The following is a 25,451-nucleotide window of genomic DNA, read 5'->3' as shown; positions in this document are numbered from 1 at the left end:
GGGAGTTGGGCCGTGTACTCGGCCGCTTGTTGAGTGAGCGCTGCGATACGACCTTTAAGTTTCCGATTATATTCCTGCCGGCGCCATCGTCGTGTGAGGCTAGATGGTTGTCTAGATCTGTTACCGCCTCAGAGAGCTGGATTTGAGTTTCGGTTGAGCGAATGCTGGAGCCCAATTGTTGGGACAGGGTTTGGTATCCTTGCTCTCATATAGATGTTATGGTACTGTAGTTTTCCCTAAATTTAGTCCAGTTTGGAAGTCGGGCTTGTGGGTCTGGAAAAAGGTCGTGTCCTAATTGTAATATTGAGAAGGCAGTGGTCGCTTCCAAGGGACTCCTCCGTATTGACCCAGTCTGCATATTGTATGTTTCGGATAAAGGTAAAGTCTAGGGATGTGTCTCGAGTCACCGAGTTGCCTATGCGCGTTGGGTGTTTGGGGTCGGTGTGAAGAGTGAGGCCCAGAGTTGACGCAAGCTCCGCTAGTTTACGTCCCCTCTTTTCACGCCGGTAGCCCCACGTTTGGCTGGGAGCGTTAGTCTCCGACAATCAGTAGGGGATCACGCCCTGCCTGTCTTAGCGCGCGGCTGAATATGTCCTAGAATGATACGTTTAGTAGCTTTGGGTTATAATAAACATTTACTATGTGTAATGGGGTCCTGTTTGCGGAGTAGTAGGAAGGTCACCATTACATAGTAATAGTCAAGTAAGTCTAGGTCAACATGGTTGGCTATATAATTTTTGTGGACACAGACAGGTTAGAGGGTCCTGCTGGAGCGTCGTGTAATTAGTTATTGGGACGTTTCTCCCCGGCTCTTGGATAGCAACCAATGCTGGTAGCTGTTCGAAAGTTGAGAGCAAAAGCCGAAGATCAGCCCGTTTGTTACGGGATCGGAGCCCTCAACAGTTCCATTGAGTGACTAATTTTGGTTTCAGAAGCTAATTTGGAAGGGGGAGAGCGCTTACATTGGGGGTGTCCTGCCATGTTGGTGCTGAGGGGAGGGGGTATGGTGGGTTTATGCGAGCTTGCCCCACAGCCGGTTATGTGGGGCGGAAATTCAGCACCTGTAGGGTTTCAGTATTGTATTCCTCCTCGTCGAGGTCAACATCACGGCGGTACTGTTTGGTTGGCCTGTCAGAGACGCCTGTAAAGGTGCGGGCTCGTCTGGTAAGGCGGGTTTGGGTTGCAGTGCGTTGGTCGATCATAGAGGGGGAGAGCCTCCATGATCTGGGTGAAAAAAATTATCTAGTGCTGTCCTGATCAGGGTTTAGATTTTGGCATTTAGACGGGCTTCGTCTTTGGCGGGGATATGTTCCGTCGTCGCTACTGTCTCGCTCTCCATATCTTCTGCGGTAGGCGTGCTAGGGTGAGCGGGGGTTGTTTTGTCTTCTGGAGCTTCAATTTTGGTCAGTAGCATTGCATTTTGTGCTTCAATTTTGGCATTTTGCGCTCGGAGATGAGCGATCTGTTTGTGCAGTTCGGCGTCAGTCATTGAGTGAGGCGGGAGGAGGAGGAGGCAACCCTGCCCGAGCCGCCACTCACCTGTTGGTCGCTTGCGGTGCGGGTTTCTTCTTGCCCTTGCCATGCTTCTCGTTAAATGGCGTAGTACGTTTTTTTTTTTTTTTTTTTTTTTTTTTTTGAGCCGTTGACGTTGTCGAGACGGGGTGAGTCATCGCCGCTGCCGGTGTCGACAGACTGGCGAGGTCGCTTTCCCACCTCGTTGGATTTCTTCCCTGTCAGGGTAGCTCACTTGTTAGGGCGATATTTTGCTTTACAGTCCCTTGAGCTTGTAGCGTGGCCGCCGCCATAAACCGCATATTTTGGCACGCATTCGTAGGGGGCCCGCACCCCCTACACAATGGGAGCCTGTTGTCCACACAGGCCACACCTATCTTGGGCTGGGTTAAAGCAAGAGTCTGCCCGATGGCCGACAGTTCCGCATGCGCTGCAGGCCGGAATAGTGCGCGATATGGCTGCACTGGGATGACCACTGTTTTACAGTGCACAAACCAGGGCTTTACTCGATCGGCGAAGGTGAGTTTGGTTTTGTTTAAATTGCCGAACTTGCGTATGTCAAATATGGTGCCGTTCCTCCATTGTATTCGCTGTTTAAGGGATTCAGACGTTTCGTAGTTAGCCACTTTGATGACACGGCGCCAAACGTCTTCCGAATTTTGCTTTATGTGGCCGCGGAGAGGCACATCGCCTTCGGTTGAGTCGATCGAGAAGTCGCATACCAGTCGATCTGCTATGTGGGCATTTCGTGTGCTGGCGAGAATTAAGTTTTGCTCCTTGGAAGCTTACGTCGGTTTCCATTCGCGCTCCGAGGAAGGCGCTAAAGACGTCACTGAGTTCGCCGTATTGTAAAACCTTCCAGATGGTCATTGGTACCCGCGGTGGTGTGGTGATAAGACGCCCGACTACTGTGCCGGTGTTCCCGGGTTCGATCCCGACCACGGCGGCTGCATTTCGATGGAGGCGAAACGAAGTGGCGTCCGCGTACTGTGCGATGTCAGGGCGCGTTAAATATCCTCAGGGGGTCGAAATTATTCCGTAGCCCTCCACTACGGCTCCCCCTTTCTGTATTTCCACTTTCACTCCCACCTTCCTCCCTTCCCTTACGGCGCGGTTCAGGTGTCCAAAGAGCAAGTGTGACAGATACTGCGGCTTTCCCTTCCTATGAACTATTATTATTATTATTATTATTATTATTATTATTATTATTATTATTATTATTATTATTATTATTATTATTATTATTATTATTATTGCCATTGGTACCCGGTAATTGACGATGACGACGAAGTCACCTTGACGAAACTTGGGTAGAGGTTTAGGCCCATTTGGGTACAGTGTTTTGCGCTTTCGGGCCGCCGTTCTTCCCCACATGCAGGGCGGAGGCTTGTTGGGTAGTGTCAGTCTTCCCGGTGGTCGATGTGGCATTGGCCGCCATCTTGGTTTTCCGACGAGTACGGTACTCGACTATTTGAAAAACGGGTTTGTTGCGTAAGTTATCATGGCGTCCGGGTCGTCATGGTCTGCGAAGAAAGCGAATTCCTTAGCATCTGTTCACGTAAAACAAAAAGGTGTGCCAACCCGCGGCACTTCTGCATTACTGAGGCACTTGCAGCTGAGGAGTGCCTAGACTGTGAGCTAAGTAAAGGAAACATTCAGTTGGGCTTGGCGTGGTTAGAGGTCATTGTTGTTCATAATGACGTGACAAAATCATTCAACCCTATTTGGTTCACAGTATTCTAACCCGTGTATTATCAGGACAGCGAGCTCTTTTAATAGCGAGGCTCCAGAGAAAGGAAAAACATTCACAGAATCGTCACAGAAACCGCCGACCGATCGGTGCCCAGCCATGCAACTTGCCATCTACCACCTGCCAGAGCCACGCTTGTGAGGAGGACTATGACGTATGCTGCCCAATGTTATGATGGTTTTTTCTGCTCTGGTAATTCAGTAATGTAATGAATTACTTTTTGGCAGTAATTTCGACCCAAAAGTAATTAATTCCTATCGCAATTGCTTTTACTAAAGTGCACCACTGCTCTTTCTTAGGACCACGGAAGCAATAAATAATTTAGCTTCTTCGGGTCATTCAAACGGCGGTGCTCCAGGCCAGCAAGACGTTGGGTTCGCTGCTCATTTCGCGATCGTTCTACCCTGTTTCTGTTTTTGCTGTTTTGTTGCCACCGTCTTATTTATTTAAGGACACGTCCTTTAGGAAAGAGGGAGGTAAACATTTTCTGGGGTGGAATTTGGCGGGAAGACGAAGGAATGTGTGCGTCACGTCTGTTTTGTTTTCCATAGCTATAGTACTCGGTCTTTGCATGGATGAAAAATCGAAAGTAGTTTCAAAGTAATTGAATTGCTCAGCAGAAATAAGGTAGTGTAATTTCATTACATATGAGCGATTTTCAGCAAATTAATTAGTAATTAATTTGAATTCCTTTTCAAAAGTAATTCTGCCATGTAGGCCTATGCACGTTGGCCAGACCGAGATGGCTAGACCTTTTGGCACCTCAACCCCCCCGTCGGCGCCGTAGAGGTATGGTGTCATAGAGGCGCGCTCTCCTTACCCCCTTGCGCCGCGGCAAATACGCGGCCGGAGACAAGCGGCTGCTGCCTCCGGCTTGGACAGTTGAAATGCCAACTGCTTCCGAACCTGTAAAAAAAGACGCACTGCCGGTTGTCGAAAGAGACCCGTTCGTCGAGTGCAGCGCTGCTCGCCTGGAGAGGACGTGGCGGAGTCTCCTTGGCCGTCACTGCGCGAAGACAGTTGCGAGTAGCCAGTAACTTGCGGCCCACGTTCCAGTATTGTTGTGCTTTGCACCATCACTGTAAATAGTGTATAAATTCGCCACTTCGTTCACCTCATCTTGTGAACTCGGAGTCTTGATATCCGGACACGGACCAGAATCGTGGCACCAAGGAGCGAGGAGCAGGAGTATGTAGGACCATCCGACGTAGATATGAGGCCCTGTATGGCTCCTACATGTGTAGAGTATGCATCTGACTCAGAATAAAAAGGTGGACCTGGAAGATTCGATTCCTCTCACCCTCCCATCTGACGTGAGAGGCCTCAGTTGGCAGCTTGTGTCAAATCGACCATGGCATGTTGTCGCGTAACGTCGCACAACTACGGTCGACTCGCCCGCGCGTGTCAACTGCCAACACCTGCAGAGTCATGGTCGTTACTTTTCGTTCGTAACGGCGGCGCTGGATTCTCTGGAGACAGGGGCATTTAACTCTGTCGCGTTTTAAATGAGCTCAATTGCAGAATAACCGCCGAAACGGTACAGCTACGGAAGGCTGCACGAATACGTTCGATTGGCTGTACCTATCGATAGAAATAGATATAAAGGGAATGGAAGAGGAGGATGAAAGCGAGCTCGTCATGTTGATTTAACGTGACTGTATATGAACTTATTGGTGTAAATAAAAATAAGGTCCGCGGTGCGTCTATAGGCGAGCGTTCAAGGTCGTCACTCTTGACATCAAATCATCGCCTTGATGCTATAGTCTGTGATAATGAAAGGCCACGCACGCATCTGGTAGTTTGTCCCCCGTTAGGGTGCTTTGCTGTTCATGACTTTGTGGATATTTATTTTTGTTATGCACCTCGGTAAACATACGTACGGCAGTGCTTTCATTCGCAATCGCCCCTTCCTGTGGCACTTAGTGCAAAAAGAAAACAAAACACGAATATTGCCTTGAGCGGAACGGCTTCACATGACTGCGCCAAAGGCGTAGCAGTGACTCGAGAACGCTGCCCGACAACATTATGCACGGCGGATGGTATACAGTGACTTGCACAAGCGCTCTCAGCAATTCATTGCTCACTCGGCCTTGAACGCATCAGTGATGGTGAAATCAACCGAAAGGAGATCAGATAAAAGTGCCTCGTGGTTGGCGCATTAGCGTCACAGTAAATAATACTAACGAGGTAAATAAAGCGTTTGCGCATTCTGATTGCGAGCAAAGAAACAGCGCATCAGACCGAGAGGTAAAGATGTGTTTCGAGGGCAGACATGGCAGTAATTGAATTACAGTTATGAAATTACTGTAATTTATTTACCTTTCCCAGTGATTTGTAATGTAATGAATTACTTTTTGGTAGTAATTTCGCAGCAAAAGTAATTAATTCCTGTCGAATTTACTTTTACTCAAGTGCGCCACTACTCCTTCCATAGACAACAAAGTAGACTGCCGCGAAAGCAGGAAAGACGTGCAGGATCGGCAAAAGGAGACCGAATTGAGCAGAACAATGCGTCTGAGATCTCGTGTGTAACAGGGTCACTTAGTGCGGCTATACCATGGCAACCATTCTCCAAGCAGCAGGATACAAGGTGTCAAGGGAATGCCGAAGGGAGAGATGGTGCGAGAAGGCTGGTTGAAAACTAGTTGGGAGCGCGACGCAGTGGCACTCCCTGTTGCGTCGGCTAAGGCACAGTGGTGTCTGATTACTCTTGTCACCACGGGGCAAGGGAGGGTTGGGGATAGGCGGAAGGGTCCATGGCGAGAGCCGCCGTGGCTTGAGCATTACTGAGCAGTGAGCGCAAGATGCCGACGTCGATTCTTGGGACTGCAGAAAGAATAAATAACCTAGCTTCTTCGGGTTCTTCAAATGGCGGAGACAGCTCCTGACCAGCAACACGCTGGGCTCGCCGGTCATTGCATGATCGTTCGACTATGCTTCAGCTTTTGTTGTAGTTGTCTTTTTTTTTTCTTTTTTGCTGTTGTCTTGTTTCTGTAATGGCAAGTTGTGTAGGAAAGAGGGAAGGAATAGCTCTCTGGGACGGAATTTGGCGGAAAGACGAAAGAATGTGTGTGCTTCGCTTTTGGAGAACAAGTTGTTCTTTTGTTTACTAGCTTTACTCAGTTTTTGCATGGATGGAAACTAGAAAGTAATTTACAAGTAATTGAATTACTCAGTAGAAGGAAATGTAGTGTAATTTAATTACATTTTGCGATCTTCAGCAAAGTAATTAGTAATGTAATTTATTTCCTTTTCAAAACTAATTTTGCCATGCAATTTTCAATGAGGTTAAATGCTCGCGCTTTCTGTGCTCTGCCAAACGTTAATCAAATTAAATTAAATCGAGTGAAAAGGTATTTCTGCCGGTGTTGCTCAGTCTGGATCAGGGGAGCGGATATACGCAAACACCTGCTTGTTTTAGTTTGCACATGGTTGCCTGCACGCCAATCGGAAGCCGTGCTGTCCCGCTCGGACTTGGGTGGCACTAGCACAAGATGATATACCAGATCGAGCCTGAGACAGCGGCCTCAGAAGCCCTCGACTGAAAGCTCCTCTTGGAGTTCTTACTGATGATAACAAAATAAATGTTTTAAACACCCCTCTTCGTCATCATCACGATTACGCAGTAGCCGCACGCGATTTATAAGATTACGAAGAAACGGGATAGCAAACATGCACCGAAGAGACTACAGGCCTGCCGAAAAAGTAGAACTTCTTCCTCCGCAAAATAAAGCAATAAATAAAATTAAACCATGAACTATCTCTGAAAGCTGCATATTTGAGAATTAGGAAATGAAAATATGAGAATATACAACTCGGAACTTAAAAAAAAAAAGAAAAAAGTCACCCTCGCCCATGCCGCTTTGCGCGGGGTAACTATAAAAGCTTCGAGAGATCTTCTTCATGTGCTTATGCTCTTCAGCTCAGGGCTTCGTTATCTGAAATACGATTTAGCAATCCTGACAACTCGAATCACGCATCCAGTTGTCGGCAGCTAGGCGCGCTCGTTGAAAAAAGAAAAAAAAAAAAGACGGAGCACGAGCGGTTGTTTCCCATGTAACGTTAAACGTTAGCTCGCGAGTTAGCCAGCACCTGTCGTAAAACTCGCGGCGCCGTTTCTCTCTTTCTAGCGCGTTTCGGTTTCTTTTCTTTTTTTGTTTTTTTCTCCATGCCTAAAGATAGAGAGCTCCGCGCGCATTTGCATTTCACGCTGACGGGTCAAGCGGGCAGGGAAAAAAAAAAAAAAAAAGCGGTTCCGGCGGCCAAGCACGCGAACAGCTTACGGGAGTGCAAGAAGCCGGGCCGCATACCGTCGTCACACGTAGCGGCGGCTGCGCTTTGCGAATCGCGTTGGGGATCGGCCGGCGTCCTTGAGGGGCCCCTTTCGTCGGCGCGCGGGGAACGTAAACGACGGAGCGCGCGTTGCTCTGCGCAGCGGAGCTCTAGCGAAACCACACACTACGCGTGCACACACACGCACACCTTCCGGAATCGAGACCCACGTGGTTCCGGCCGTGACGTGCGTAGATGGACGCCGCGCAGAGGCTGGGTGCGGTTCTCTCGTCGCTCGCAGTCGCGTGTGGCCGCGTTTCGGAAGCCGTGATAGGCCGGTGGCAGGGGCGCCGAACCCTCCGGATTCAAGCCTCGGGCACGCGGGACCCACGACACGGAGCCGTCTGTGGAGTGGCACCTCCTTTGTTTTGTGTGTGCTGTGTGTGTGTGTGTGTGTAGTGTGTGCGCGCGTGCGTGTTCTTCGGACAGCGAGAGTGAGTTGTTGACTCGGCCGTCCGTGCGTGTGTGTATCGACGAGCGCTCACGCGAGCTGTGAGCGCCGGGCGGACAGCGCGGGAGATTTGAAAGAAATATGAGTAAGTGGGCCATGGTGTATGGCGTGCGTCGCGCCGGTCTCTTTGAGTGTTCTCGTTTTCTGGAAGAGCCCTTAGATTCATACTCTCTATTACTTTACGAACAGGGGTCGGCACACGGGGCGCTCCGTCGTGCGCTTGTTTAGTGGCAAGTGTTTTCGAGCCACAGATGCGATGCTGCCTAGAACAGAGGGAGGGATCGGGTGGGTGGATGCGATGGATTCAAGAAAGACGCGGGTCGGCTGGCGAGTTCAATGGCTTCTCCTGCGATTGTTTCCTACCGCGAGTGGCCCGGAGTTGAGGCTCGTTGGAGCCGTGCTGAGCGCTGGCGACAGAGGGTCGTGTTCGCGTCCAGAGATTAGGAGCTGCTCCCTTATCTGGGCAGGTACGCGATAGCAAACAGCATTTTTATTCCTTTTTGCGCACCAGCGTGTCGAACAATCGCTGGTTTGGGGCGCGATTGTCGAAAGAGGGGCTTTAGTCTAAGGACAGTTCCTGTGTGTGCGCACTACATTCTTTTCAGTCTACTGGGCTTCGCAGGAGTGACTGCGTCGGATATGCGAGACCTTTAGAATGCGTATTTTGGTAGCCGGTCTTTCCTTTTTTTATTTTTTTTTTCATTCGGCACGAATACGCGTGAACACGCATGGATGGCGTCCGTAATAACAAGAGCTTCTGGAACGAGAACGCGTGTTTTGTGACAGGTGCGAAAATAACTGACAATGAGTCCTAACTTCCTTGTGTCAATCACAGCGCGTTGGAAAAAAAGAAAAAAAAATCTAAATGACCGAGATGTCAGTGCCATTTTGGATACTAGGTTTCAATGTTTTATATGTACTTCGACGATGCAGGAAACTTAAGCGAAAGCGAGTAGAGGAGAGCAAAAGCGAGTGCATTTGGATCTTCCCGCATTTCAAGGTTACTGCAAAAAAAAAGAAAAAAGAAAGCAATATTTTGAGAGCCTTTACTTTCTGGCTGGAAAGATCAGCGCTTGGCGGCCTTCACGGTTGCCTTAGGAGCAAGCACATTCAGCTTGTGAAATACAAATGAGGGGGCTATGTGGGGTGCACATTCTGCCAAGGCAAAAAAGAGCGATATAGGGCATGTCGTGTTAGTAGGAACCCACAACTCATCACACCTTCCCATTTCGCCTGTAGTCCTCCTCTCTCCGTCTGACTGTGCCGTTTGATTGCATGCAGTGCGTGTTTGTACGACCTAACTTCGGGAGCTGTCGTAGCATGCCTGCCAGCAGTACACATGTATATGCATGCGTGACCTAGCCTTGAGAGTGGTAACCACAACTCCTGGGAACTGCGCATGCATGTTACGACCATGACGGCTAGGCAGCGTGCTAAAACGGCCAGAGTGCCTTTTAATCCTCTTTGGAAGATGGATCATAACGGTAATCATCACCGCAAACAAAATATAAATGAGGTAGTTGGTGGTGGTCATATATATCGGCGCTTGGAGTATCGCAGGCGCATTATTCTTGTGTTGGTTGAGGCAGACTTTAATTTGTCACGTTATAATACTAAGGACTCTTGGTTGGTTGAGTTGTTCCTATTATATTTCAGCACACTTCATTCGTGGGGCTGTCGAACTATGAATGATGATATTTGGTATGTGCGATGATATTTGCCTTCGCAGTAACAATTTGCCGGCCTTCCATTATAAGTAGTTACTTCAGAACGAGATGCACGTACCTGTAAAAGAACCGAGTGTACGAATAAACTCCGAATAGCAGTGTTTGAGGTAATTTGAATGTAGCGCCGAAGTTTCGTGTTGTGGGAGGCTCTAGTTAGAAACAGCCTTCTTCAGAAAATGTCATTTCAAATGGTTTGGCGTAACTTGAAGTAAGCAAGGCCAGCGTTTGTGTCGATGCCTTTCTCGAGATAGTTAAATTCAATTTGTAGTGCTCATTGCAGCCGCCACCTTTTCTCCTCTCAATAAAGTTTCGTGTTCCTAAAATCTCGTCTCGAGTAAAATGTACTGTCATGCGATTCATTTTCCTTTTAAGTGCGAAGTGCTCTCAGGCACAGCCAACCACATTTTTCGAGCAGTCTCTTACAGTCTCAAATAATTCCGCTGAAAACAGCTTGTCACTGATATTTGGACAAGTGATGAGCTGCACTGATCACACCGACAAACGACCTGTCCCATCTAGACTAACGCCGCGTCCATGCACGAGTATTTGACAGACATCTCCTGACTGCTTCTATGTAACGTAAACACGATTACTACAAGGAGGAGCACAGGCGCTACCCGGCCCCTTGTAAGGGACTGGATCGTGCTGACGAGCGCCTCCTCATCAAAATTTTCACCTATACTGTACTGTGCCCGGCGGTGCTTAAACATTTCAACCCATCCTTTGATGGTGCGTGCCAGTACTGTGAGGAGGTGGCTGACACCTTCCACATGGTTTGGGCGTGCCACTCAAACTCATCCATTCCCCCCAACCCCAATCCAACCAGAGAGGACTGGGAGGCGGCCCTGCTCGGTTGTCAAGACCTCAAGGCTCCAAAGGCCTCCAAAGGAGGAGAAGGGGGGTTGTTAATTCGGAAATTCAAGGCGCACTGCAAACGTAATCTATGTCTATGAGAGTTATGTAATAGTAATAATAATTGGTTCGCAGGAAAGAAAAGGCGCAGTATCTGTCACACTTGTTTTTGTGGACAGCTGAACCGGGCCTTCAAAGGGAGGGGTGTGGGAGTGAAAGGGGAAAGAGAGAAAGGGGTGCCGTAGCGGAGGGCTACGAAGTAATTTCGACCACCTGGGGATCTTTAACGTGCGCTGACATCGCACAGCACACGGACGCCGCTTCATTTCGCCTCCGTCGAAATGCAGACGCCAGCAGTCGGGATCGAACCCGGTACTCTGGCACACAATGGTCGGACGGTTTAACACTGCACCACCTCGGCGGGGCAAGAGAGTTATGTAGCACGAACAGAATTTCTGCAGAGGCTTCGCCAGCAACCCACGGAACTGAATCCTTTATCGCTTTTCTTTTGAGGATGTCACAAGGAAATACACTCCAGTGACCTTTAGTCCCTGCACCTAAATGTAATGAGGTGGCATTGACAAAAAAACCTCCTCTCTTGAACCACATGTAAGCAGACGGAGTTTGCGCTTAACATCTGCACGTTCTCCTTTTTCCTGTACTGAAAGGATGACTGAACTTCGCGCGTCTTACGTCTTAATTTCCGGCGAAAAATTTATTCAGTGATATGTCCGAATAGGGAATTTTGGCGGGCTCGTTAGCGCATGGGAAACGGCGCTAGAAAACAAGGGCATGAGGAGTCAACGCAGGCGCTGAACTAACAGCTAGTCGAGCTGGGACTCAAGCAACGCGGGCTTGGTGTGGTTGCAACAGCGTGTGGAATGCATGCAACACCCATGTCTTGTACGTTTTCGTCGTTCGGGCTGTTCAAAAAGAAGTCGAGAGCCATTAAATATATCTGTGTACTGAGACAGGTTGTCAGGCGCGGTATAAACACAAAATAGACAATGATTATTAGATGCTGTTTTCAGAAACACTCCGATAACGACCATGAGCACACAAACTGGTCGGTTGCTTCCAGCGGCATAATTAGCTATTTATATTTTCTAAACGCCTGCTACATGCATATAACGAGCAAGGCAAGAGGCGAAGGCCACAGCAGTGGGCAGCAAGAAAGCGCAAGCCATTACGACACAACTGGCAGTGCCGCGCAGCTGTTTTTACGCTCTTGCAAATGAAAGAGAAAGGCTTTGATTTCTTGCTTCTTTACTTTCTTCTCCGGTGGATGCGATTTACGGTTTGGTTAAAGATACGTAAGGTCTGGATGAGTATGATGTCAGTGCTCAAGTGGAGATCGCATAAGGCAATCAGTGCGCCAGAAAAAAGAATATATATTCCGCGACGCGTGCAGCTTTTTGAGATTCCTGTAAATCGCAGAGGGCTAAATCAAGGACTGTTTGTTTACCTGTTCATGTTAGTGAACAAATTACATTCAAAATTAAGAACGGGACCATAAATTTAAGCACAGAAAGAAAAAAAAAAAAAAAAAAACCTCAGCGTTACTCAACGCTGACATTCAGTGACACGTCTCTGGAACGCAAAGAAAAATCTCCAGGAAACCAGTTACCAGCAGAGTGACTCCGTAGTTCGATCGAAATACACACATGCTATAGCGGTCACGGCCAAAGTACCGCATCTCATTTTATAATCGCCCATCCGTGGTGGCGCAGTGGTTAAGGCACTCGACTACTGTTCTCAAGAATGCGGGATCGAATCCCTACCTCGGCGGCCGCTTTTCGATGGAGACGAAATGCTAGGCGCCCGTGTTCCGTGCGCTGTCAGTGCACGTTAAAGAACCCCAGGTGTTTGAAATTTCCGGAGTCCTCCACTACGGCGTCTCTCATAGCCTTACGCTTTGGGACGTTAAACCTCATAAACCATCTTTTTATATTGAAAAACATTGTCATCAAATCTCTGTAATATCACTTGGCATCTGCAATATTTTGATAAAAAAACATTGTCATCAAATCTCTGTAATATCACTTGGCATCTGCAATATTTTGATAACATGGCTGAAGAAGGCACCTCGGTAAACATCAGCGCGTGTCATGACGATCGGTTACGTGAGCTCGAACACTTCCTGGATGAATTGAACCGTAACTACACTATGCGCTTTGCAGGTCGATTACTGTGCTCGCCTGTACGCTTTTCGCTGCGAGCAGAATTGAGATGGGTTTTTCGTGAATGGTCGCAGGTTGGTTTGTAAAATGCATGAAGCGAGGTTTGATAGTCGTTTCGGTGTAATATATACTGCGTGGTCGAGGAAAATCCGATGACAATTTTTTTTTTCTTTACGGAAATAACGTTTCACCACCACCGCCACCACCACCGACGTCCTCATGCCACGAAGAGATCGTTCGAAAAATGTGTGCACGAATAGTACGCAAGCTTTAGCAACGAGATTTCTTGGCAGACGTCGACTGTAGGCTGCGTTTTTACGTTATTCAGTCACGTTTTTTGGTGCTTTAGAGGACGTTTAGCGCCGTTAACTTTAACTTGTAGGGAAACGAGTTAAGATAACATCAACGTGGGCCGGTCATCATATAAATGTAGGCTTTGTCACGTGCACATGCATGATCTACTCGAGCTTAGAGACTACTGGAAGAATGAAAGAAAGACCTGAACACTTGCTGCTGTAATTTTAAAAGGTCTCCGGAGTGTATTGTAGGCTATGCTGCGTGTTTCCTAGAACACTTTCAGAAATTCCTGATTATATTGAGTTTGAGTTGGAAGAAAAAAAAATGTCTTCAGGAACAAATTACTAACCGCGGCAACGTAATTTGATATAAAACTTTTCTAATCACCTAACTAAACAGCTGATTAACGTTTTAATTATGGTAGTATATTTTCACAAAATATACTACCATAACTCCACCTTGCGTTCCTCATGGGTTCAGCCACCATCCTACATTTCGTTTCGCCGTAACCATAGTCAAAAGGTAAACATTCCGCACACAAACACAGTTGCCTATTTTAACTCCTTTCTTCCCCGCACCTGTAATGACTGGAATAACCTCTCTGCATCACTAACAAGTATAACTGAAGAACAAAAATTTAAATCCGCGCTGCAATCTTTCTTTTTTGCCTAGTTTTAAAACTTACTGTATGGTTATTTGCATAACATCATTGTATACTGTTGCTTATTATATTTTTATATTGTTGTTTTTAACACCTATGCCGTTTTCCTAAATTTCCTAAATTGCACATGTACCTTGTTCTTTTTTATTTTGCTTTGTTTTTCAGATTTGTACGCTTTTGTTAACCTTCTGTTTTATATATATATATCCTGTATGCGCCCCTCCCCTCTGTAACGTACAACTGTACCCTGAGGGTATTATAAATAAATAAATAAATAAATAAATAAATAAATAAATAAATAAATAAATAAATAAATTAACCAAGGATGCGGGGTCGGATCCTGGCCGCGGAAGATGCGCCCGTGTATTCTGCGATGTCAGTGCACGTTAAAGAACTCAAGTTGGTCGAAATCGAGAGCCCTGTACTGCGGCATCTTTCATAGCCTGAGTCGCTTTGGGACGTTAAACGGTTAAATCCCACAAACCAAGGCAAACCAGTCCAACTGGTTATTTAGTGGCGGTTGTGATTTTGAAGTCGCGGGTAGACAGTGTTGTATCAGTTTCGAAACGATGAAAAATAATATTGCAATGCACTGTACCGCGAGGGGACCCAGCGCTTTTTCTGCACAACACCGAAACCTAACGCAAGTAGCTGAAGCGCAATGCCCGGCGATGACGTTGCATAGTGACAGCGGCGCCAAATTTAAAATATCTGCTGTGGTGTTCTGTGTCATGCACTTTATTTTGCTCCGTTCTAAATTGGCTTATAGGAAAGGAATGGCGCAGTAATTGTCGCACATCGCTCCGCAGCTCGAATGACGGCCACGCCGTTGACGATGGCGGTCCTTGCACCAAGCGGCAAAGCAAAATCATCTGTGCGTGTCATGAAACAACAGATTATGCAGTTCGAAATTGAATCAGTGGATCGTGCGTCAACGTTTCGAAGGGCACGGAAGGCAAAGGCGGCCTCGTCTCGATGCAGGCGAAACGCACGGGCGTTCGTGTGATGTCAGTGCACGTCAAAGATCCACAGGTGGTCGAAATTATTCCGTGCGGTACCACTTTATCTCTCTGTGCTAACCGTGGCAGTGATGCCGAAATAGAGGAACACCTACAATTGGCACTAAATACCATCGACACCTATATAAGGGAACGTGGCCTAACTTGTTCCCCTTCAAAATCAGAACTCTTTCTCCACCGCCCCAAGCAATACGATTCAGGCAGTCCGCCTATTTCCCTCAAGCTAGATACCCATTCGATCCCACTAGTATCCAAAATCCGTGTGCTGGGTCTAGTTCTTCATTCACATGGTACACACGGAGAAGTCATAAAGACTCTCCATACACAATGTCAACAGACCACCTGACTGATTCGCCGCATAGCCAACCGCCGGGCAGGCTTATGCGAGCGAAACACAATTCGCCTCACCCAGGCTTACATTATAAGCCGCGCTACATATGTCCTCCCATACCTCCCCCTCAAACAAAAGGAGAGAGACCGGGTGAACGCGCTCCTACGAAGTTGCATGAAAACGGCTCTACGACTTCCCCCGACTCCAGACTCCTTAAACTCGGTGTACGCAACACTTTCGAGGAACTTAGAGAGGCTACATTAACGGCACAAATAGCCCGCCTATCCAACTCGGCGGCTGGCCGCACTTTATTATCCCACATAAACCTTAGCCCAGTTTGACGGCGTCCTCCTTTCTCCTAACCTCCTATCTAACCTCATCATACCTCCCATCCCTAAAAACGTGCACCCTGAGCGAGACCAGGGCCGCAGACTCTTTAGAGCTTCTCTTTTTTTGACACGTCTAAAAACAAACATTTCATTAGTGCCGCTTGCTATTGCATTTTCTTCACTGTAGTCCGTGTTCACTATTTGCGCGCATCAAGTGTAGGCTTTCGTCAGCTCTTGGTCCTGTGCGTAAGGATTTCGCAAAGAAAAACATCAAATAAGAAGTGCTAGCTTGTCCTATCACAAGTAAGTGACGGCCATGTTCAAGCCGAGAGCCGTACACGGATTTATTTCTGTCAATAAATTATGAAATCATATATGCATGCAATGCGCGGCCGTCGTCTGGCTTGGAAATTTGCTTAAAAGTAGCTGACGCTTGTCCAATTACCTTGCGATTCGAAAAAGATATTTTGATTTTGCTTCTGGTAACCACTGACCCGTGCAACCTTTTCTGACCCTGCGAAAATGAAAAGTGCCGATAACAGTTCAGGAGTCAATCGCATACTAGCGCTTACTATCGACCTTCCACCTTTCCCTCTTTAACATCATAACTGAGAAATTTCCTACATAGGTCAGTATGTTAGTGCACTTACGCAAGAGGAGACAGCTATATCTGTGTGAAGAAGCTCAGTAAGGCCACTCAATGGGCTCGAATGGACTCTTCCGCACCAGGCTTAGAGCGTCTATTTTGTGAATGAAGTATTTTTCCGTCTCTCGGAAAGGCTTTGCGAGTGGATGTGACACATATATTCTGACGACCACGATAATTCGTGGAGAAATTGCACGCACGAAAAAACGATGCGAACTGCAGTACGGAAAATCGTATTCCTGAGTGTCGCAGTGCTGGTGCGTTTCCAGCGACCGACGCCCCTACACTACAGTGTCCGCGTTCATGCACATAAATATGGATGTCGTTAAAGTGATCTTGTACGTCCTTTATTTGAAATCGTGCGAGCTGATAGTCTGCGTTGCGGCAAGTATAAGTTCAACTGGGTTCGTTTTAGTTAGGTATCGGCAAAGACATAGTTCTATAGGTAGGCATATTATGTAGCTTCAACATTTTTCCTTCCAACCATTGCTTCAGGCGCGATTGGAACTACCCAACACAGGGGACCACTTAATGGACGCCACTGCGGGGAGTTACCTCTGCGTGCATTTGTGTGCAGAAGAAGCCGCCGACTTTCACCTATGGAAACTCGTACTCGGGAGAGGAATTGAGTTAGAAACGGCCATTCGAACAAGCGGAGCTCATATTAGGACGGTCAGTTTTGAACGATGTGCCTTGCTTACCCGCGTTCGCCCCATTCCGTCATGTTTGCTCTCTCACAGAGCAGTCCATCCTCATACGGCACCTTTCAGGTTACATAGAACTCTCGTGTTCTCTGCGTGTCGTCTGATGGCCACCGATTCTGTTTTTTTCTCTCACCCGCACGGCTGAATTTTATGTCACTGACAGTTCCGTACATATAGTGTTTATAATAAAGAGCGGCGCTATAAAGAGGAACGAGAACAGGGTCAAAAGACTCGTGCACAGAGCTGCCTTTGCGATATCCTCTAGGCATCTGGCGTTTGGTTCGGGAAAATCCGCACGTACGCTATTTACTTTACTGGCGGTCCTTGTGATGAATTCTCTACACCTACAATGTCCGCTTTAGCTGTGCGGTGTGTTGGTGGCCTTTTCTTTTTCACGCCATGGCATAAAGTTGTCAGATCAAAATCCCGCCGAAATGAGTCAGCAAATTTCTCATTAGTCGAGACGATAGCGACGTCTCGAGTGTCACGTGACCACGAAGGAACACTCACATATCAACACAGATGGGTCGTGACGCAGCCTTGACGTCAGAGCTTCAAAATGGCTCTGCTGGTTTCTGACGTGCACTGCAAGGTTCTAACGTCGGCAAAGTATTATCATATGGTGTCTTTGACAAATCCTCGTTACCGGAAGAAAGCAACTTTGCTTGAAAGCGAACAATTGGTGGCGAAGTTGTAGAACAGAATCGTTGACCTTTCGGTCGTGAACCGCACGTTACCTTTGCAACCACCAAGGAACCCTCGTTAAGAGAGGATGAAGGGGCGCCTTGCTCGAACACCTCCGCTCACTCTAGTGAAATTGGCATGGGCGGAGATGAGCGCACGTAAGTCTGCGATGGTAGAAATAGGTTTCAGCAACTTAGCGAGGTCACGTAACCACTGCCCGAAAATTTTAAACTGAAGAACAGCTCGAAGTCGCTGTGTTGTATCTACAGCATGTACATGATAACAGCGTCAAAATTTGGCGTCGCACGAAAAAAAAAAAAAAAAAAAAAAAAAAGAACCCGAAATAAGTCATATATGCTATCGAATTCCCTTTTAAGCAGGCTTAAATGGCCCCAGAGTTTTTGCTAAAACTATCATTTCTTGTGGTGGTGGTGGTGAAAAACTTTATATTTGGGAGCCTTAAGGGATTACATTCTAATGACGGGTCGGCTCTTGGCTGCGTGTTGTGGCCGAAAGCTGGTGCTTCACAGCGACACCCAAAGCCCAGTCTGTCAGCCGCTTTTGAACGGCCGGGTCAGAGCTGGACACCGCAGCCTCCCATCGCTCGAGGTCGGAGAGTTGCCAAGTGGCTGGAGGGTGGAATTCCGAGCATTTGATCATAATGTGCTCAAAATCAGCTTTAGGTGCCCCACACAGGGTGCACTGCGGCGAGAACAGTCCTGGATGGATCAAAGATAAGAAAGCGGGGGATGGGAATGTACGGGACTGAAGCTGGCGCCACGTCACCTGTTGTAGCTTAGTCATATATTTATGAGGAGGAGGGTAGATGGTTCGTTGATCACGGTAATGGAGAGAGATTTCGTGATAGGATACCACGCGCTCGCGAGCATCTCCCCAGGCAGTCCCTGCTCGGCTGACGTATCCTCATTTCTTGTTAGCGTATCTTGCTTCGAGCGCTCTCTACTATTGCTTTGATTTCGTGTCTGTATGTCCTACACGTACACTTTGTGAGAACTACGCACGCTTTTCATGTCTGGGCATTTTTTTTTTGTTGTTTCCTTATCTCTCCTTTAGTAAAAGGCGAAATATTAGTGCGTGTATCTAAGACCTTTTCGATTTCCGCTCTTCTTCCTTACTATTCCTTTACTTCCTCCGCCCCAGTTCAGATGCTTTCGATGATTAGATAGCAGATACCGGGACTGGCAAACTTCTTTTTACTTCCGTTTCGGTTTGTTTTAATGAAACCACTTACTTACTTACATTATCTCTCTTTCAATTTCTTTCCTTTCTATATTTATGGCGTAGAAATTAACGCATAATCACATAATTAAATGCCGTATTTAGCCTATTTCGTTAAAGCATTGAGGTGGGGTTTAATTTCACCTAAACCGAATAAAACACGTAAAAAGATTATTTGGCACGGTTTGCAATTTGGCTTTTTAGCATTGAGAGTCTGCCACAGAGTTTAGCAGTGTGTTTGGTTTCGGGGAAAATAAAGGCGCTGTAGCTGTCTCGCTCAATGAACGAGGTAGATATGTCGTCGGTGCGAATCCTTATAGTAGACTAGCCTTAATTACAGGTGGAAGGTGAATGAGAAGTGAAATAGAGACATCATACTGAACGCTCAACAAAGAACGATTGCGTTAAGATTTCAGTGTTGAATCACTTCTTTTTTTATTTTTTTGCTGACGTACAAGCATGAGACGCTTTTGCTGCGTTTTTAACATCCGGATTAGTGTTTTCACGTTAATATCTCTCTCGTCGAGTCGAAGCTGCCGCTTTTTCTTCTCTCGATTTACAAGCCACATGCAGTCTGAGGATTCTTTGCAGCTGTCGCCACGGCTATCGCGCGATTCACGATGTGTACCTGGGGAGTACGTTGTGATATGTAACGGGCGAAATATATGGAGAGAGTGTTTCGATTCGCAGCTATATGAATTTTCTGATGGGGCATTGGTAGCGCGTCACGAATCCCGACCGCAAATTACGTATTAGGCCCATAGGGGAATACTGCAAAAATCATTGCAGTGTTCACATCCGCCCGCGCAAAGTGGCAGCTGACCTTATCTGTTGGACATTAAAGTTTAGTCCATCCATCCATCCAGTGTTCACCGATGGGGCAGACACTTCATGGCTGACGAAACCGGTGGAATAAAGTTCAGGACAACGCAGCGAGCTATAATGAGGAAAGAATCGGGGACACTTAAGTTCCGCCTTTAAGGGTATGATGGGACAGCTTTAATGTCACCCATATTTAGTTTCCCTTGCTTATTCTTGTGCATGAACTTTACTAATCACTTCATGTATGCCTCTGTGATCTCGCACATTATCTGACACATTATGTGAAAGGCCACCCGAAATAAATATAAAGCCCCGCTTTAACCACGCCGTCTGATCGCGCAAGCGTGACGTAAGAATGCCGTGTTTGACTTGCGATCTAAGGTTCCCGGAGGGTTCGATTTCCATTTCGCGTTTCCATATCAAAGGTGGCAGCTCCTACTAATTAGGCTATGCCACGTGGACTCGTGACATCACACCACCCGACGACCAATAAGCGTCCGGTCATATGTCACCTGCCGACGTCGCCTTCCAGAGGCAAGCTCGAGATTCCTCCAACGCCGAAGCCGGATTTTATGAAATGACAGGTGTAGCAGTAACGACAGAGAAATAGAGATGAGCGGATCACTAAAGATACGAGTGATTGACATCGAAGTTGAAACCACGGTCAGCAAACGGACTTGGGCAGGCAAGATAGCTGATGGTCCCTTAGCGCAAAGGAATTGATTACTTGAGTCAAGCGCGGCAGGGGGAGCCAGAAAGTCACATGAGTGGATGTGAGAAAACTTGCGCTGATAACACTGGCGGTACAATACAGTGTTGCTTGTGGCGATGTGGAAAAATCTTTGACCTGCATTAAATGCAATTATGGACTGATGGTTAGTATTACGTTTGCTGCAGGTAATACAAGCGCAATAGTAACTTACGGTGCATGCAGTACGTGTAAAAAAAATTGGTACTTATGTTTTGGATATGGCGCTTATCTAATCACACTGCTGTCTCTCATCACCACACTTGAACAGTCTGCCGTTGCACGCGCTTTGCTTACCTGCCAGGGCCCAGGGGAAGAAATCGACCAATATGCTGTGCTGTCATTATTTTTATGGCTCTGCAAACAAAGTTAACGATATGAACAATGACAAAAGGCAAAAAAAAATATAGCGATAAACGCATGGCAGACCTACAATGTTTGTCTAGAGGGCTGTCTGAGCGGAAATCGAAAACGATGGAAGGAAAAATAAGTACCCGTCGCGTTCTTTTCCATTTGTCGGCCGCATCGAACAATACTCATTTGGGAGGGATGGTTACGTGCGGGCTGCAAATGGTGCAGCTGAGACATCAGTATTGCATTGCGCCGTATTGCCTATAGAGGCCGAATATTATGAAGGTAAGAAGCGAACTCTTGGTTGTGAAAATAGTGAACTCAAGTTTTGCAGTATGCATTTTCGCTCATGGAAAACGGTAGTTGATACGACAGAACAGGAAAATATTTAAAGCAGTGGGGAGCTCCTATTAGTATGCAGGTAAACCATTACTAATGGTTGTTTTAACATGCACATTAAGTTCTAGATGTAGGTGATGCTGCGTCAAAGAATGAAACAGATTGCTATAGCGATGTCGTGGTTCCGTGGATAGATCTTAGATTGTTGTGTGTGTCGATTTTCGTACTTTTATGAACACACATTGCTATTTGCGCAGCACCAAGAAGTAGTTAGATGCGCGGAGGGAAAGTACGGTACATTTAATCCAGAGGTAATAAATTATCTCTCGTCCCGCCCTAGACACTTTACGAGGGGAGCCGGACCGTGATGCTCTCCCAGGACAGTCGTTTCCTTGTCGCCTGAGCAATGGGGCCCTGTATCCTCGAATGGTGCTTGGAGCGATCTCTTTGTGTTAACGTTTAGACACAGACACTGCTGCATGGTTTTGACGTGAATGAAATATTTGTGGGTTTAAATTTTAGCGCTAGAGAATCAGTACACCCCATGTAGAAAAAAGAAGTGTTCTTCGGTGTAGGCGTCGTCGACCGTCTGAAGCCTCGCAACCACAGTGTGGAATTATACCGAAAGTGGAAAATGCAGATCAGGAAGGAAGATTTATTTGATAACTCAAGAGGCAGTGCCCTACTTTTTGAAGCTAGATCAGGGTGCCTTAGAACACGCAGCTACAAAAAGAAATTTAACAATGGAGATGACGCATGTGCTGTATGTGGAAACTCCAGTGAAACAATTGACCATATTATACTCGAATGTAAGGGTGTCCATCCGGAAGTTGGTGCAGGTGCAATCAATGTTCCTGAAGCTCTGGGGTTTAGAGATATTAGTGGCCGGGTGAATAAACTGGCGGTGGAAACTAGCAAAAAACGACTGGAAGATTGGTGGCTTAAAAGCAGAGAAGTGGCATAATGTTAGTAATGTAGGAACAAAATTTAATAAATAGAATGATGGTTTAGTTAACCATTCTAAATCAATAATTAAGATATAGGGAGAAAAATGAGCATGATAGCTACTGCTACCACCCCGTTTCAAAGGGGACGCTCCTATATTCCATCCATCCATCCACGAGCATATCACGCGCATCCTAGGGAAGTGTGGTGGTCTGTAGACGACAAACACCAGGTCCCTTGCACCACCCGTTACGAAGATGCTTCTTGGATGTAGCACGCGGCTCGGGAGTGTTTATTTACTCCTCTGACCACGAGTCTGTGAAACCTTCACCCGAAAACCCCGCCGGGGTGGCGCAGTGGTTAAGGCACTCGACTACTGTTCCCAAGGTTGCGGGCTCGATCCCCGGCCTCAGCGGCCGCTTTTCGGTGGGGGCAAAAAGCCAAACGCCCGTGTGCTGTGCTATGCCATTGCACGTTAAAGAACACCATGAGGTCGAAATTTCCGGAGTCCTCCACTACGGCGTCCCTCATAGCCTGAGTCGCTTTGAGACGGTAAAGCACACAAACCAAACCTTCACCCGAAAGAAATGTCAGCAGCTACAGGACATACATTGTCTCCTTAGTCGCCTAAAATGAAATTGTGACCGCACAATACATAATTCAGAAACAAGCATTGATGTCAGTCATTTCTTTACATATTCGATAGCACAATGTATAGGAAAAATAACGTTCACGCGTATGTGCCGCATGAATCTCACTGATCGTCTGGGAATGTTTCACGCTCATGCCAAGTGCTCTGGAGTCGGATACAACGCAAGAAGCAGATACCACCTTTTATTTAAGGAGACCCTTCACCCATTGGCTCGGACCGATTTTCACGACGCCGCCGTTAACTGTATTAGACCACGGTCAACCTTTTATTTGCCGCGACTGCGTTGTCATGCTGCCGGTTCGAGGCGAATGTCCACTACATAAGGAGAGTCGATCGGCGCCATTGGCTGCAGCAGCGTCTTTTGAGGGGCAAAAGTCAGTTTTCTCTTGATTAGTATCCAGTTATAAGTAAATGTAACCAAGCTTTTAAAAAAGTCGTAGTGTCAGCCCAGTGGAACCAGCTGAGGCTATTGGCAGTCGCGCGGCCTTTCTGCAGCATTTCTTTCGTCCTAGAAAGTTGATTGGCTGTTTGACTAACCCTTATTGACGACCGTTGTAGCTGGAGCGGTTGTTTACGGGCACTTAGTCCAGGGTTCTGGCGCTTTCTGCCGACTTTCTGGTCGCTGCCTGGTCGTCCAGGCGTGCATGCGCGTCACTTTCTCGTCCCACAGCTCCAAGGCCGCGTTACGCGGCTTTAAATGGTTAAGTTTTACAGTCATGTCCATGCGATATGTGTTCAAGTCGGGTTGTCGCCGCACTATTGACTAACAATAACAAGCTAACTTCTTTAATCATTGAATTGAACAAGAAAGTGTCAGTTGAGATGTTGTCAATCGTCTCAAGAAAGAACTGGTTACAATGTTTGCACCAACGTATGTCATTTGCTTAGATTAAAAATAAACTTTCGCGGGACCACCTGTTGGTCATAATCTGAGTTATCTTTCCCCTGTGGGGAAGATCGCTCCAAAGGAAAGAGTATTCTTTTCTGAGACGCGTCTTGAGACGCTTAAATAACATCACTGTCACGCGGAGGCTTTCTTTTATTGTGGCAATTACCTTTTAAAGAGCTAAGTAGCTTTACGTATACGGTAGCTTTGTGCACGTATCTGAGTAACCTGTTTTCAAGAAGGTTCGCAACTTCTGATTTGACACTTTGTTCTTCTGGTCAGTGAAACAACGGTTTCACTGCGCTAAGGCACTGTTTCTCTTTATTTTTTATTTGATTGAGCTTAATTACATTTAATAATATAAGATGTTACGGCGTCTGGCTTCAGCAGTGCAGCGCGGTTGTACAGCTACTGCACGAAAGTTCTGAAACGTAACCTACTTTAGGGACGTAGTTGTTAATATATGCGGGCTAATATGTACCTATATCAAAAATAGAAGCCCTACGGAGGCGATCCTTTGTGGAAGTTCTGGCCAAATGTAACTGATAATGACGTCGTGCCTTCGAAGTGCGCCATTTGATGGATTGCCCAAGAAGGTTAGAACAGACCCACAAATGCACAACATTTCGAATCTATTAAAAAGTATTGTAGGGTGGGATGTTTTATTGAGTGCATCTGTTCAATCATTATAATCTCATTTGTTATCGGAATGAACCAGACAAATCGCTCCACCAGCTATTTATTGGCATGCACCAGCATCCATCGAAAAGTGACCATTATAATCTATAGCCGCCTATAGTTTTTGATAGAATTTTTCTCGCATTAGTCCGTTTTGTCAAGGTGATCTCCACTGAATAACTCGTTTGGAAACTGCTTCGAGCGGAGTGTTTCAAAACTTCATTTTGTAACCAGTTGCTCAGTTGAAATATACCGTAAGCTTCTTGTTGATTTTCCCCAATGGCGTCGCAAATGCAACTGTTGTAGTGAGTTGAGGCACACGGGTTCCTGAGCTCATGGGCTCGGCCCGAACACTTCTAGCTGTGCGGGTCGTTTGGCTGTCTCTGTGGAAAAGGAGAACCGGTGACTGAAGCGACGCCGAGCGCTTGAACATTTAAAGCCGCGGACTAAAGGCGCCGCTTCTATACACCGTTTCCTGTGACGAATTCCAACTGATCCGACCAAGGGAAATTGGCAGCCATCTTTTCCTGTCCCCCCTCCATCTTTGCTTTCCTATGTTCTTACAAGCAACGTTTCCGCCTCATTGTTGGCTTTTCCTTTTTCTTGGCGTCTATAGGGCTAACTTTGTGGGGCTAACTACTCTGGATTACTCCATATTTGGTTAAAGCTCAGGCCTGCAGTTGACTTGAACAGGGGCTTTCTGTTTAAACTGTGTTCTGTTCTTTCGTTGGACTTAATGGATGACTGGAACCACTGCTGAGCAACACACTTTTTATGGCTTCTCTTTCTTCACACAGTGGTCGCCCTCACTAAAGAGGGCATACGTGGGCAATTCTTAAATATATATATATATATATATATATATATATATATATATATATATATATATATATATATATATATTGATACCACAGCATACACAGTGAAATAATCGAAAGACCAGCTCGAACAATATTCCCATCCATAGAGTAAAAATGTTCAAATGTGTCCTGAATACAGGATACAAAGAAGAAAAAAACTGCCAGCAGCAACATGCTCGAAAAAAAAAAAAGAAAATCAGATTGCCTTTTATAAAGCCCAGAAAACGACCAATGAGCCCAAGCAAGTAGAGGTCCATTGCCTTTATCTGGTGTCATTTCAATAATTGAAAATATTATAAATATCAGAATAACCTTTTGCTTCTTTTTAATCATGCACGGCAACTCTTAGATACGGACGTCAGTACACTGTCGTGCCACCAATGCATTGTTATATCAGTTTACTGATGTACCAGTCTACTGATACACCAGTATATCAATGTACCAGTGTATTTGTGA

General features: G+C 46.5%; 1 protein-coding gene across 1 annotated transcript in view; it reads left to right on the top strand.

The window, feature by feature from the left end:
- The first annotated feature begins 7,743 nt into the window (after positions 1–7,743).
- The window catches only part of LOC146207350 (rho GTPase-activating protein 18-like), a 199,142-nt gene continuing 181,434 nt past the window's right edge, over positions 7,744–25,451 (top strand). The window contains exon 1 of the mRNA XM_084586566.1: positions 7,744–8,130. Within this exon, the coding sequence (XP_084442692.1) occupies positions 8,127–8,130 (4 nt within the window). The 5' untranslated portion in view covers positions 7,744–8,126. The remainder of the gene's footprint in view (positions 8,131–25,451) is intronic.

The sequence above is a fragment of the Amblyomma maculatum genome, chromosome 1 (genome assembly GCF_055883805.1).
Source record: "Amblyomma maculatum isolate TAMU_Amacu chromosome 1, ASM5588380v1, whole genome shotgun sequence".
NCBI classification, from domain to species: domain Eukaryota; kingdom Metazoa; phylum Arthropoda; class Arachnida; order Ixodida; family Ixodidae; genus Amblyomma; species Amblyomma maculatum.
The sequence above is the reverse complement of the archived record's forward strand: the minus strand, read 5'-3'. Positions and strand labels throughout refer to the sequence as shown.